At 43.3% G+C, this 14802-nt stretch overlaps 1 protein-coding gene across 3 annotated transcripts in view; it reads right to left on the reverse strand.

Moving 5' to 3' along the window:
- The window catches only part of SH3PXD2A (SH3 and PX domains 2A), a 219620-nt gene that overhangs the window by 59443 nt on the left and 145375 nt on the right, over positions 1-14802 (reverse strand). For 2 of the 3 annotated variants that reach the window (XM_069980238.1, XM_069980240.1), the window contains one exon: positions 3033-3077. The exons of the other annotated variant lie outside the window; for it this stretch is intronic. In XM_069980238.1, the coding sequence (XP_069836339.1) occupies positions 3033-3077 (45 nt within the window). The remainder of the gene's footprint in view (positions 1-3032; positions 3078-14802) is intronic. 3 annotated transcript variants of the gene reach the window in all.

The raw sequence follows: 14802 nt of genomic DNA on the forward strand, positions 1-14802 counted from the left end.
TCAGCCTTCCCCGAGGTCACATGATCATGAAACGCATAACCCCGTAAACTTTTACTGCATGCTCTCTAGAAAGCGTAGACAATCGAGAAGCAGAACATTGCGACAAGTCACATAGCAACAGAAGGAAATGGAATATCGTTGGATGTTTTTTATTTTGTCATTTTTGAAAGTTGCCTTTAGCTTTAGTCTACATGTTTATAAGGTATTATTGCTGTTAGATATAAAAAATAAGTGCCATCTGCAGTATCTGAAAATAATGCGTATGTTTATGTGGAGGAAGATGGTTTTATGCTTTCTCACAATACACAGTAAGTTATGTATAAACAGGCCTCAATGCCTTATAGTGTTAGATATGCAATAGAAACAAGAGTCTATGTCAGAGACAAAGGGAATGCAGTGGGAAACCCTGGCATAACTGAAGTCTCTATAAGAAATGAGTCATTGAGGAGTCTTTCATCTGCTGATTAATATCAATGGACAACTGGATACCGTCACTCCCTGCCAGCACATGGCAGCCTTGTTGGTGGAGGGTGGCGGATGGTACCCAGTGCCCTGTGCAGTTTTAGTTTATTTCTTTGCATTCTGCTATATCCAAAACTAATAGTTTTTTGATTTACAATGCAGATGCAATATGGCTATACATGGGAAGAGTCCCCCACCACCACCAGTAGTCTGGGAGGCATCCACAACTGTCAGCTGTCAATGAGGTTTTCAAAGGTTGACCAGAAAAAAAAGGAAAATTAGGCTGGCAACCCCAGAGGCTAAAAAAAGCTAAAGGGGTTTTCTGGGACTTTTACATTGATAGTCTATCGTTAGCTGATTAAAGGGGATGCATTGCAGCATGGTGCATTCAGTATTGGCTATACAGTACCTAGTGTGACTGGCTTAGCGACCAGGTCCTGTAGGGTCAAGAAGTCACAGAACCTGGAAGAAGCATAGACCAGTGGAGGACTGGAAGTGTCAGTATGGTACTGGTACAGAGCCAGAGGTGGCAAGTACTGTATGGGTTGCTTATTATTTTTATACAACCTCCACCCCAGTAGAAAATGTTTGCTTTGCCCAGACAACCTATTGCAACTTGTTCCATTGACTTTAGGGCAATAAGCTGCATTACCAGGCACAGTAATTATGAGATATGAAGAGATGAGGCATGAGGAGCTAGGAGTTGGGCCCCCAAAATATAAACTTTCAGAGAACTCACTTTATGGGTGCGTTCACACCTACAGGATCCGCAGCAGATCTGCAGCAGATCCGCAGCAGATTTTATGGTGCAAATTTGATGCTGTGTTCAGTTATTTAAATGAAATCTGCTGCGGATCCGCAGCAGAAAATACGCTGCGGATCCGGTAAGTGTGAACGTACCCTAAGGTAGGTTATTGCAAAGAGATTTTCCCACATGATTAATATTAATAATTAATAATGATCATAACTAGTTGACACATCAACTGAATCCACAGAAAGGCCACATCATCATATACCTAGAGACACATGCGACTGAAACTACGCTGCCATGTGTTCACCAATAGCCACAAGACGTTGCTGGGACTGATGGGCAAACTCATGCAGCTGTTGGTAAATGCATGGAATGTGGTTTCGTCCGCATGTGTTCCTAGGTATGTTAAAACTAGAGATGAGCAAACTGGCCGAGGTTCGGGTTTGTATGAATGGAGAGGGTAGATACAGCCTGAGGACCGCCTGGAAAACTGGGATACAGCCTGCTGTATCTAAGTTTTCCAGGCGGTCCTCAGGCTGTATCCACCCTCTCCATGGAGCGGGCAGACAGCGGGAATCAGAAGCCGAGAGTTTAGGTTCATATGAACCTCGGCCGGTTTGCTCATCTCTAGTTAAAACACGGCCTATGTGATGGACTGAAGATTAGACCAATGGCAGGAGAGGACAATGCAAAGAGCTTACAGGGCCTATTAGTGTTTGCTAGATTTGTTTCTGTTTAAATTTTTAAAGACATTAGGATTTTGGATAAAATAATCAAAATCTATATCCCAATGCTACGTGACCACACAATGTCCTGCTTAATGGTAACTAACACTGCACACACACACTGTCTACACAAACATGATTTGTTGATTTATTCCCCAAATAGAAATAATATCACAGAAAGGGTGGTGGAATTATTATTTTTTTATTATGCACATTTCACATCTAAAATCAAAGTAAAGAAATTTCTGCACACCACCAGGACTGCAAAATCACAATGGAATTAGTCCAAAGGTGTAATATATGTATTCTACACACATGGTGGACAACCACAAGGACATTCTGACAGCATAGAGGAACCATGCTGTGGGTTGAATGACCGTGCCTCTAAAATTTCATTATATGGAAAAACAAGATTTGGCCTATTCAGTATAACCCCATCCATATGGACTTTTACGGTATAAGGGCATTACTGAGGCCTGCTTCTTGCTTGGGTTCTCCATCTAGTGGGGGTGGGGGGGACGGGGACTGAATAACTGAATTTAGGGACTTGAGAAATCAATGTTCATGTCTTAAAGGGAACTTGTCATCCCTTTTATGCTAACCAAATCAAGTCATCAGAGTGGTCCATGCCAGATCCTCCCGACACACCAGCCTTGATCGATAGATGTCTTCCTGTTTGGGTATTGAAGAGACCTATTAGTCAAGGCCGGCGGGGTACAGAGAAGCCATCAGGGATCTTCCTGATGACTCATTTAGCGTGAAACTGATGACAGGTTCCCTTTAATGGCTGCCTGTAATGTTACATTTTAGTGGCTACAGAAAAAAAAGTATATTGTAAATTTAGCTGTTGTCAGGGGGCTTGGAAGGCTTTTATGTATCACAGATACTAGGGACAGTCTGCAATATGACAAAATCTTTACAGACCAATAGGTAAATTTGATAATTTGTAGGGCATGGAGAACTCTAGTGGTGGTAACATCATGCATGGTACACATCTCCTTGTAGTTGTCCGCATGCAATAAGCAGCAGTCGTAATGTAATTTCACAGAACACGTGTAACACACTAGGGTACACAGCACACACAAGTGGACTACCTTTGGTTTCAGCCTTTGGAATCTCACATAAACTGGACATCCAAACTTCAGGTATCCAGAGGCAGCAATAAAAGAATTACACAAGATGCATTAAACAGTCAGCAAAGACATTTGGTTAGGTTTCTTATCACTTTTTGTTAACTCTAAAATCAAGAAATTACCATCTACATCTTGAATAACCGCAAATTAACGAATATTGCTGATAAAAACTGCTTACAAAAGACAATCCAGAAATGAAGATCTATAGAGCTGCAGCTTGAGAAAGGCTCTATTTTATATATGAGCCAAAACGCTTTGCCATAAATAAATCTGTTGTTGTTTACTATACCTGGCATTGCTACTGCATTAGGCGCCGTGCACACTACATGGTAACGGTATCAATGCTGTTTGTGGTATATATACTAACCTGCGCTTGGTTTCTGTGAACAAATCGTTAAGCCGGATTGGTCCAGGTTGGGCTTCATGTCTGCAAACTTTTGACATATCATAGAGACATCAAAAGTTTTTATTGGCAGAGGTCGGAGTGTTCAAATCCTGACCAATTGCTGCAATGGTCAGGAAGAGAAGTGCATGGCTGAGCCCTTCCCTCCCTGACCACTATGTGCGCAACCAAGGCAACTCACCAAACTCACATTAGGGGTCCCTCACAGTCACATGACACAGAGTTGTAAGAGAATGTACACTTCTAGGGTCTGAACACTCCCACAGATCTAAACTTTTGATAGCTACAAAAACATGGCCACTATCTTTCAGAGACAGCACCACTCTTGTCTCCAAGTTGGGCAGGTTTGCAATGCAGTACTATTGAAGTGAAAGGAGCTTAAAGGACAAGTGCCATGAAAAACTTTTTCCCAGTAATTGAAGCACATTACAAAGTTATATAACTCTGTAATGTGCTTCAATCACCTATCTGCCTCCCTTCCCTGTCTTTTCCCCCCTCCACCCCCCACCAGGAAGTGTCCTAACTCACACAGACCTGATTACTGTCGTCACCATCACCAAGCTCTTCTCTCAGCTCCTTCTCCTGTTACACTAGCCTCCCCCCTCCCCTGCCTTGTCAGGTGACTCAGCTTGCTGCGCTCCCATTGGCTGAACAACTCCAAGCCATCACTTGGACTGGGGAGGGGGAGGCTGGTGTAACAGGACCTAGAGCAGCCCTCCTGCTGATGACTCATCCTCACAAGAAGGAGCTGCCTGGTGACGGTGACGGCAGTCATTAGGTCTGTGTGAGTCAGGACACTTCCTGCTGGGGGGTGGAGGGGGGAAAAGACAGGGAATGAAGGCAGATAGATGATTGAAGCACATTACAGAGTTATATAACTTTGTAATGTGCTTCAATTACTGGGAAAAAAATTTTCATGGCACTTGTCCTATAATTGCAAACCGCATCTGAACTGGAGACAATTAAGTGGCCATGTTTTTTTAACAATGGATAACCCCTTTTATTACATCAATTCTCTGCAGTACCAGACACAATCACTAGTACAGACAAGCCCTTGTGCCTCTGTACAGAATGAAAGGAATACAGTACCTGTTGGAGAGACATGGCCCTTAAATTCTGACCACCCGAGGTTAAAGGGCTATCTGGCCTATACTAAGAATTAACTAGTTAGTGTTTTACCCCCCCCCCCCCCCCAAAAAAAAAAAAAAAAAAAAAGATGCATTCTTCATATAAACCTATAGCAGAGTAAGAATAAGCCAGTTGTTGCAAAACCTGCAGTGTCATATAGTACTTTCCATAAGGCACAGATCAGCCATACATAAAAAATGGCGGTCTATGTCGATTGAATGAGTATTTCTATATATGATTTAGTATGCAGAAGGCTAAATAAAAAAAAAGTAACTCATATCCCATTCAAATGGTAACATGCAAAATCTAAAGTCAGTGTAATTGATCTGTAGAAAATCTTTTTGGTGGGCCCAAACTAAGGTGAAAAGAAGAAAGAAAGAAAAAAATAGGGAAACAAACAAGTCAGCAAGTGTTCCTGCAGTTCTGCCACATCTGGTTTGCATTTGGATTTCCTTTTAAAAACTTCAACATAAATTGTTCCCAGTGTTAAGAGGGGAAGAAAAAAAGATTTATCATTGACACGTGTGACGTATAGACTCCAGGAAAACATGCTTGCGCCTTGCAAACAAAACAATACACAAAGCGAGAGGCGTTATTATTTTACGGCATGGGCTTTCGGTGAAGAATGTGCCTGCAGGGGCCGGGCTTGGGCAAAGATAGAAAGTTTTGCTATTTTTTACTGGAATTCAGATGGATTTGGCTTTCTATTTTCCATATTATGCTGAAGTCATTTTCACTATTAAAAGTAGTTCCAGAAGAAAATGTAGGCTTTATATTCAAGATGCAGATAGGGATATGTCTAATTCACTTGTTGACGTTACATACTTGACATGGTGCCCTCTGCTGTTCTCTTAAAGGAATTATCCTGCAAAAATCTTTTTCACTCAAATCAACTGCTTTCAGAAAGTTATTTAGATTTGTAATTTACTTCTATTTAAAAATCTGAAGTCTTCTAAAACTTATTAGCTGCAGAAGGAAATATTGTTTTCTGTTCGGTCTGACACAGTGCTCTCTGCTGCCATCTCTGTCAAGACAGGAACTGTCCAGAGCAGCAGCAAATCCCCATAGAAAACCTCTCCTGCTCTGGACAGTTCCTGACATTGACAGAGGTGGCAGCAGAGAGGACAGAGTCAGACTGAAAAGAAAACATTTACTGCAGGACATACAGCAGCTTATAAGTATAGGAAGACTTCAGATTTTTAAATAGAAGTAAATTACAAATCTATATAACTTTCTCAAACCAGTTAATTTGAAAGAAAAATATTTTTGCTGGACAACCCCTTTAACTGCTTTCTCAGAATGTCCACTTCAATGGCATCTCCCACCTGTCTGCACAGTAGCATGATTTCAGGCAATGGTACTGAGCTACTGCGCATGTGCATCCACTCGACACATTAAAGGGAACCTATCACCCGGCATTACGGCACAGAGCTCGCCCGACCCCCTGGTGGAGCCCCGGATACTTACCCTTTCCTGTAAAACCCGCTCCTGGACCCAGTCCCAGGACGGAGATCTCGCCTTGGAAGCTGTGCGCGCGTGCTGCAGAGATGGGTCCGACGCCCATAGAGAATGACGGCTCCAGTCATTCTCTATGGGCATCAGACTCATCTCTGGTAATTAGCATACAGCGCGCACTCACCTTCTGGCACAGATATCTCCATCCGGGGCCCGGGTCCAGGAGCGGGACTTGCAGGAAAGGGTAAGTATCCGGGGCTACACCGGGGGGTCGGACGGGCTCCGCCCCGTAATGCCAGGTGATAGGTTCCCTTTAAGTGGCACTAGGGTATGCAACTGCAATATTTGTATTTAAAAAAAAAAAAGTCCAACTGAAAAATTGTTCCGTTCCATGTGACCCCTTTAAGGTCAATAGCATTCTGTACATCTTTAGTAGCTTCCTTCTACTGGAAAAGTGCAGCCTCAAGTACTAGGAATCAGCTGGGCAAGAGGTGGCACCATGTGGGTATACTGTTTTTAGCTGTCTTCGCTACTGTAACACAAGAAGAACATGACACTTCTGAAGCAGAGGCTGGTAGAGCTTCCATTCAGCTAAACAGCTGAAGGCCCATAACAGGAGCTGACACCATAAAGAAACTACTGTAAAGTCCTTTGCCTATGACATTGGAATCATAGCAGGTGCTGTGGACAGAACTATATGGACTCACAAAAGATTATTTATCATGGACAGCTGCCATGCGTACTGCGGGTCCTTCTGCGAGAACACAACTGTGTGGTCATCTTGCATCTCTGCATATACAGTACAATAGTCCATTACAAGAGAAGGACTATGCAAACACTATATCACTCACCACACTAAGCTCTGTACTTTGTCATATACAGCATAAAGGACATAGGTTTATTAGTTGCTGCAGAGCTGAATTTGTCATTGGGTAAAACTTCTCATGCTATGATGATGTATAATAAGTTTTTACACAGGCCTGCAGGTATACGTAACAAAAGATGATACATTCAGCACTGACTGACTGACTAAGCAAAATGTAAGTTGTACTATGATACTGAATGGTGCTGCCCCAGTGTTATCTTCTAAGAAGGCTGCTGTCAGTGACTCAGACTCGAGGAGTATTCACATCACTTTCCAGCCCTTACATGGTGTATGCTGATCACTATTAAGCCCTCCAGCTCGGGGCCCATTGAGTTTTTATACAGATATGTCAGAATTATGTCCAAAGCTGGAAGTCGGAATGGAGCTTTGCGGTTACAAAAAGAGAGTGCAACTGGCAGAGCAATAGAGGGAGGGATACTTGACATAATGAGTCAGGATCTGCAGTGCCAGCCCGGAGAAATCTCTGTATATACAAAGCTACAACCGATAATATAACTCGCTAACAGAAAGTAGTAACAGAGGAAGCCGCATTTTCAACAGTCTTCTGTCCAGAGGACTACAGTTAAAAGGGGTTGTCTAAGTATAGAAAAACATGGGCGCTTGCTTCCAGAGACATCGTGACTCTTCCCAGTTTGGGTGTGGGTTTTGCAGTTCAGTTGCAATGAAGTGAATGGAGCTGAACTGTAATACCCAAACACAACCAGAGGACAGGGGTGGTGCTGTTTGTACAAGAATGCAGCTGAGGTTTTTTGTAATCCTGCATAACCCCTTTGAGACTTCATGCAGAGTCCAAAGTAACCCTTTTATATACCCCGTGTTCCAGTTCTTTTAATAAAGGGGTTGGACACTTTATAGTAAAATATTTCAGTGTACAGTAGTAAGTGTACTCACTGTTTCTACTAACAGCAGCTCCTGTGTACCTCACAAAGCTAAAATCAGGCTCCACTCCTCCTTCAGGCAATGCTGTCCTGCTCTGTGGTGAGTCTGTCCATAAAATGGCTGATATGGAGGAGCATGTGACCATGGTCCACCCCCAGTGTCCACCCCTGAGCCTGTATATGCTCATGGAGGACACTGGGGGGCGGGTCATGGTCACATGCTCCTCCATGTCCGCCATTAAACAGCCTCACCACAGAGCAGGGCAGCACAGCCTGGAGGAGGGAAGTCTGATAGTAACAGGGAGCTGCTGTCAGTAAGTGCAGTGAGTACACTTACTAATACTATATACTGAACAATTTTACTATAAAATGGCCAACCCCTTTAACAATGTTTGGAGATAGTCTTCAGCATCTGGCTTGGCCTGATGCCTGCTTCTACCCATAGCAATGCTATTTGTCTAACAGGAATATACTATCAATGGCTTTTTTTGCAGTGAAAGATGGTTTACATTATTCAGTGTCTTGTACCAGAGTAGTGCAAGTTACTGCAGCTGTACATCTGGTTTTCTCCAGCAAAGAGGAGGGCGATAGGAAAGTCAAGGCACCGCTAAGACTTATAAAATTCTCTATCTCGCAAACAGCGTTATAACAGAAAACAGATCTAGGGCTGAAAACATTTCAAGGCCTACACAGATATTCAGATTTACTACGGCATTAAAGGAGCCCAGCTTGAGGAACTGAAACGCTGCTTGAAGAATAAAGGAATTCCGGCTTTTTTTTTTTGCATGATATATTTATGGGAGTGGAGCTATGATCTCTTGTTTAAAGAAAATAGGACCTTTATGATTTCTACATGAGTAAAAATGCTGTAAAAAGTAAAGGCTGAGCAGACTTCAGTCAATGGCCGCCTATGTCAGCATTCTCCAACTTGCTGTGGTTTGGAATGGTAATACCTAAAAGACTGTGCAGCATAAAGCTGTCATTCAGGAGCCTCACTGGGTATTACCAGGTACAGCTATTCCTCTAATACAACCTTTATTTCTAGAAACTTCTATAGAGAGTAGTGATCATTCACTGGCTGGTACCTGAGCTGTAGTCATAATGCACAGTAAGTGCCACTCTCTGGCCACCGCTCTCCAGGACACGCTCTCTCTCCTGTCTCACTGATACCCGTCATTGCTGTGGCTTGATTTGCTGCACCTTCTTTATCCAAGAGGCACCCACAGCATCTCTCTGTTCCCGGCAGTACAGCCCTCCCTCCACAGTCTTCTTGTGCTACACTCTCCTCACTTCTGTCTCACGTGTGGTTAAGGTGCCCACTAACAAGACACACTCACTCTTATAAAAGTGCTTCAACGCTGACATTGGAGAAGATGGAAGAAATATGTCGTCACCCATTTACCATATATCACCTAGTGGTAAAGAAGAAGATCCCCCTGGTATCTGGTATTCTTAAGGCCCTATTACACAAATCGATTATTGGCCGTATTTGGACGATTATCGGCCATTACGGTCGATAATCACTTTGTGAAATAAAAGGCAACGATCAGCCGACACGCTCTGTGTAATAGGAGCAGCAGCAGTCCGCCGCTATCTCCTATAGGCTCCCCAGATGATCTAAAGATTGTCAGGTGAGCCCCTCCTGTTGCTCCCCGCACCAACCCGCTCGCTGTTGGTGTGTGTAATAGCGCCAGCAGCGAGCAGGGAGTGAGGAGCAACCTGCTCTCGCTGATCAGCCCATGTAATAGGGTCTTTACTATGTGACTTAATAACCAACTGGGTGTTACCAGCTGGGGGCGTGGCCCCAGTCTGACACTGTCACCTCTGATTGGATAGTGTCAGAGAGTGTATGAGCATGACCCCAGTTGGTAACACCCAGTTGGTTATCGAGTCATACATTTCTAGTAAGAATAACCGAGGAACAACACAACACAGGGCTACAATAGGAGGTAGTCCAGTATTGTCATTTCATAGGCATTGCATGTATTTGTTTAAAAAAAAAAAAGAGAGGTGACAGGTACTCTTCAAACAAACAGTTGGTCTAGTCTAAACTTAGACTAGACATCTAAAAATGTAATGGATTTAACAAAATAGCCTTAGCCACTGTGAAAGATCTGGTGCATTTTTAGATCATGTAGTCTAGGGACACCCAGGGCTCAGCTACAAATCTATCATTGTAAGTTGGCTCCTGCTAATTTCCGACCAACTCATACAATCACAATTAACAATCAAGAGCTGTAAAAAAGTGGGGGCACTACATACTATATACATCAAATAGAGGGAAGAAAAATGAGTGGCACTCACCGGTCCCTTTTAATATTTAGCATGGTAACCAAACAGCATTGTGGGAGACGAGAACAGCGGGTCGCATTTCACTAAAGCAGCAGCTGTTTCACGCAGTTGCGCTTCTTCTGGTCTAGTGAGAAGGCCCACTAGGCCAGAGGAAGCGCCACTTTATAAAAACTAAATGGCTGTTGCCTTAGTGGAACGCCACCCAGTGTTCTCATTGAGTGCCACTCATTCTTCTTACCTCTATTTAATACATTTTCCCACTACAAGGAATTGAGCACCACGAGAGCCATCCAGCATATGTCCTTGCTTGTTCTATGTACCTATCCAGAAAGAGATCCTTTCATTGTGCCGGGTATACCAATGAGGGTAGTGATGGAGTTTTTTTTTCTACTTTATAGCACTACATATTATATACATACCTCATACATACTGTGGGATCAATAATTATTTTTTAGAAGCTTTTATTATTATTATTATTACTATTTTTGCTTTGCGACATGGAGAGAAAGGAGCTGCTGCACATCACACTTATGGCTGATACTAATGCCGCTAGGCTATGTTTAAAAACCAACGCCAGGATGTTGGCATATAATTTGATCAAGCCATATTGTCCCATGTACCACGTGCCGGTCTCCTGGTTCACATGGGTCCCTACGCTAACTCCACACTGTGACGGTCAGCGACCACCAACCCCACAAAGCGTGCACATGCAGGGAAGGGAGGCCATGGAATGGCCCTGCAACCCCAATGTCACAGGACCAAACCGAAAATGCCCCCCCAAAACCTATGTGAACCAGGAGACTGGCACGTGGTACATTATGGGGCAATATGGTTTGATCAAATTATATACCAACATCCTAGCATTTGTTTTTAAATGTAGCCGAGTGGCATTAGTGTCAGCCATAGGTGTGATGTGCAGCAGCTCCTTTCTCTCCATGTCGTGTTTTATTTTTCTCCCTTTTCTGAGCAGTTGGCACTCCCCTTCGTAAGACCCACATGACCCAAATTGGCAGGATACACCTGTGCTCACATGTCAGTACCTCCTATCTTTCCCATTCTGTCTGCAGCATTAATCGTGAGTACAAGAGCATACTCACACTTGTGTTGTTTGGCGGCAGCTTTCTCCGCCAGTGGTGCCAACTGGGTTTTGGAGGGGCACTTTGGGTTTGGTCCTGTGACATTGGGGTTGTAGGGCCATTCCATGCCATTCCCTGTTTGTGCACGCTTTGCGGGGTTGGCGGTCACTGACCGACACAGTGTGGAGTTAGTGTAGGGACCCATGTGAAGCAGGAGACCGGCACGTGGTACATGGGGCAATATGGTTTGATCAAATTATATACCAACATCCTGGCATTGGTTTTTAAATGTAGCCGAGTGGCATTAGTGTCAGCCATAGGTGTGATGTGCACCAGCTCCATGCTCTCCATGTCGTATACTAGTTTTGCTTTGCCATGTGGTCAAATAGGATATTGGACATTTTCCTTTAATCATACTGCATATTATAATGAAAGATCCGTTTGAATAGAAAGGTAATGAAACATTTTGATTGTTGCGAGCTACAATTGTATCTTGCTTCTGAATTGGCTTTTCCTATACAAACAACCAGAGGTAAATGTTATAATTCTCCTATAAATATCATAGCTTGTGATGATTGCTCATGAAATATGGTAATGGGGCAAACATTGCAGACAAATATTTGACCTCTCTTCATTACACATTGAGCCCGGGGACAGCTCTTCTCTGGAACTGGAGACACTGAAGCCAGGCTGGCAGAGTACTCTACGGCCTGGACAACAAGAGGTTCATTCAGCTGCCTGGCTGTCTGTGGGGCATGTGTTTGTAGAGTTCATGTGTTTATTGCACCATACAAATTTTAGAAAACAAGCCTTTCCAAATACTGTGTGAAAACATCTCTGTGGTCCCGGCATCCGGGTTCATATTTGTTTTGAATCCTGCTAGCCTCCCATGTGACATGGCGGATGAGACAACACAACTCTTCACGGGATATAATCACCATTGAAGACACTATGTACGTAAAAAAAAAGTCTCTAGTCAAATAGCCCTTTTGTATTATTAGTATGAGATCTGTGACATTACAATGGTAAATAGACAATATGCCGCTTGTATGAAAATGTCAGAAAATGTAGAACCATTTAAAGGGAAAATACAGCCCATAACAAAGCCAGTTATCTCCACACAGAAGGACATGTATACTCAGTAGATAAGCCAGGGAGGGATAGATTCGAAGGCTTATTCTATCAATATTCTATATAGGTTTAGGTCTCATCTTGCTGGTAAAGGAAGGGGTCGGGGGACAGGTGGTCAGGGTTTGACCAAGATCCCAACTAGCATAGATTTTGCAGTGGCCATTGTATAACTGATTACTAGTCATTCTGCCCAGTGCACTAAACATGCAGATCATTTTAGAGATCTTTTGGGTTTCTAGTAAGAATAACTTAGGAAAAGCACAACATGGAGCTACAAAAAGAAGTGATCCATGGGTTTGGGTTTCTAGTAAGAACAACTGAGAAAGTATTTTAAGAAATGCAATAATGGGCCCATGTAAAGGTGACAGCGATTAGCAGAGGAAAAAGCCCGATCCTTGGTTCTGTGTTTAGAACCTGTTTCAGGGTGCGTTCACACCTACAGGATCCGCAGCAGATCTGCAGCAGATCCGCAGCAGATTTGATGGTGCAGATTTGATGCTGTGTTCAGTTATTTAAATGAAATCTTCTGCGGATCTGCTGCGGATCCGCGGCAGAAAATACGCTGCGGATCCGGTAAGTGTGAACGTACCCTCAAAGTTTATTGTTATCAGCCACACATCTTCCTGTGTGAAAAGGGGATGTGAGACCGATAACGATAAAGACAAAGACACATATATCTGTACTGTCAGTTTCCACATCACATAGCAGTCCATACTTGCCTAGTGCGCTGCTGCTGTGATCTGGCTTCCCCTTCTGCTCTCCCGTCCAGCCGCTGTATCTTCAGACCCTGGCTCCTCCAGAATGATTGACAGCCAAAGGAGATGGAGCCTGAAGACACAGGGGCTGGACAGGAGAGGCGGAGAAGAGGATGCCAGATCACAGCAGCAGTGCACTAGGTAAGTATGCACTGCTGTTCCATCTGGAAATAGGCAGCACAGATATATGTAAATCCATGCTGTCAGTTTCTAGGGCTGCACGAATGAAACATGGATCATTTGTGCAGCCCAACCATTCGATTTCTTGTGCTATGTAAAGGCACTACAAACAAGAGCTGATCTCACTGATTGGCGCTCACTTGCAGCCACCTGTGGCCAAGAAATCGCCTAATGTAAAATGACCCTTATACAACTTTCTACAATAAAGTGCTGCAATCATCAATTTCCTGGAAAGCGTACAGCAAAAAAAGACCACCTGGTCCATCTAGTCTTATAATTAAATTTGCCAACCACATCTACTCAAAGCATGTTCCAGACATCTACTACTCTTTAAGTAATATTTTCTCATACTCCCCATCTATCCCCCAACTAATCTCAGACTGTGTCCCGTAGGAAACTTTTGGACCCCACTGCACAATCTGTAACAAGACCCCCGCCTACCATTTCCATTTATAATACTGGTGACTTTCTATATGGTAGAGGAACTCTTGGGGGCCCCATGGCTGTGACTTTCATCCATGCACCCCTATAACTGCCCTGTATACTGCAGATTCACTCAGAATGACTCTAAAAGACAAAACTATCTGAGTAGTAAAATGCTGCAGGGGATGAAAGATGAAAAACACTGTATCTGGGCCTGGCCCCCCATTCTGTGCATCACACTGTACGTCAGCTTCCTGCCCCACATATTGGACATGCTTTGTCCATATGAGTATTTGTTATTTAACAAAACAAACCACATGGAGAATTATTTACCATAATTTCCTGGCAGCTGATCCGGGCAAACACAGAGCAGAGCTGTAGTACAATATGTTAGGAATTAAAGACTCTATGCGTGCTAAAGCTTATCTTCATTCTAAGAGATATGAAGCTGATTTCTTATTGTGTTTCTTACACCACATGTTCGATCCATGTGCATTACTGTTACGCTGAAATCATACACAACAGTCAGCTGATTATTCTTCTAAGATCCTATATGGGAACACAAGGAGCCTGTGCTGCTATGTATTATGGCTCCTAGGCATGCTGTATACCACTGTATGGAGCCACAGTCACATTTTTTACAATTAAGTATGGGCATCGTATTGAAGGGGGTGACTTTTTTTTTTAATTAACTGGTATCAGAAAGTTATATAGAATTGTACTCTTTCTATTTGAACATGTAGGCGGAGATTTAGCAAACTAATGTAACGTGAAACTGGCTCAGTTGCCACTAGCAACCATCAGAATCCACCTTTCATTTTCCAAAGAATCTGTGAGGAATGAAAGATGGAATCTGATTGGTTGCTAGGGGCAACTGAGCCAGTTTTACTATACACCATGTTTGATAAATCTCACCCTATATTCTAAAAATCAAGACTCCCAGTACTTGTCAGCTGCTGTATGCCCTACAGGAAGTGGTGTGTATTCTCTTCAGTCTGACACATTTCTCTCTGCTGCCACCTCTGCTTGTAGCAAATCCCCATAGAAAACCCTTTTCTGCTCTGGACAGAGGTGCCAGCAGAGAGCACCATGTCAGATTGGAACGAATACACATACAGCAGCTT

The sequence above is a fragment of the Dendropsophus ebraccatus genome, chromosome 8 (genome assembly GCF_027789765.1).
Source record: "Dendropsophus ebraccatus isolate aDenEbr1 chromosome 8, aDenEbr1.pat, whole genome shotgun sequence".
Taxonomy (NCBI): Eukaryota; Metazoa; Chordata; class Amphibia; order Anura; family Hylidae; genus Dendropsophus; species Dendropsophus ebraccatus.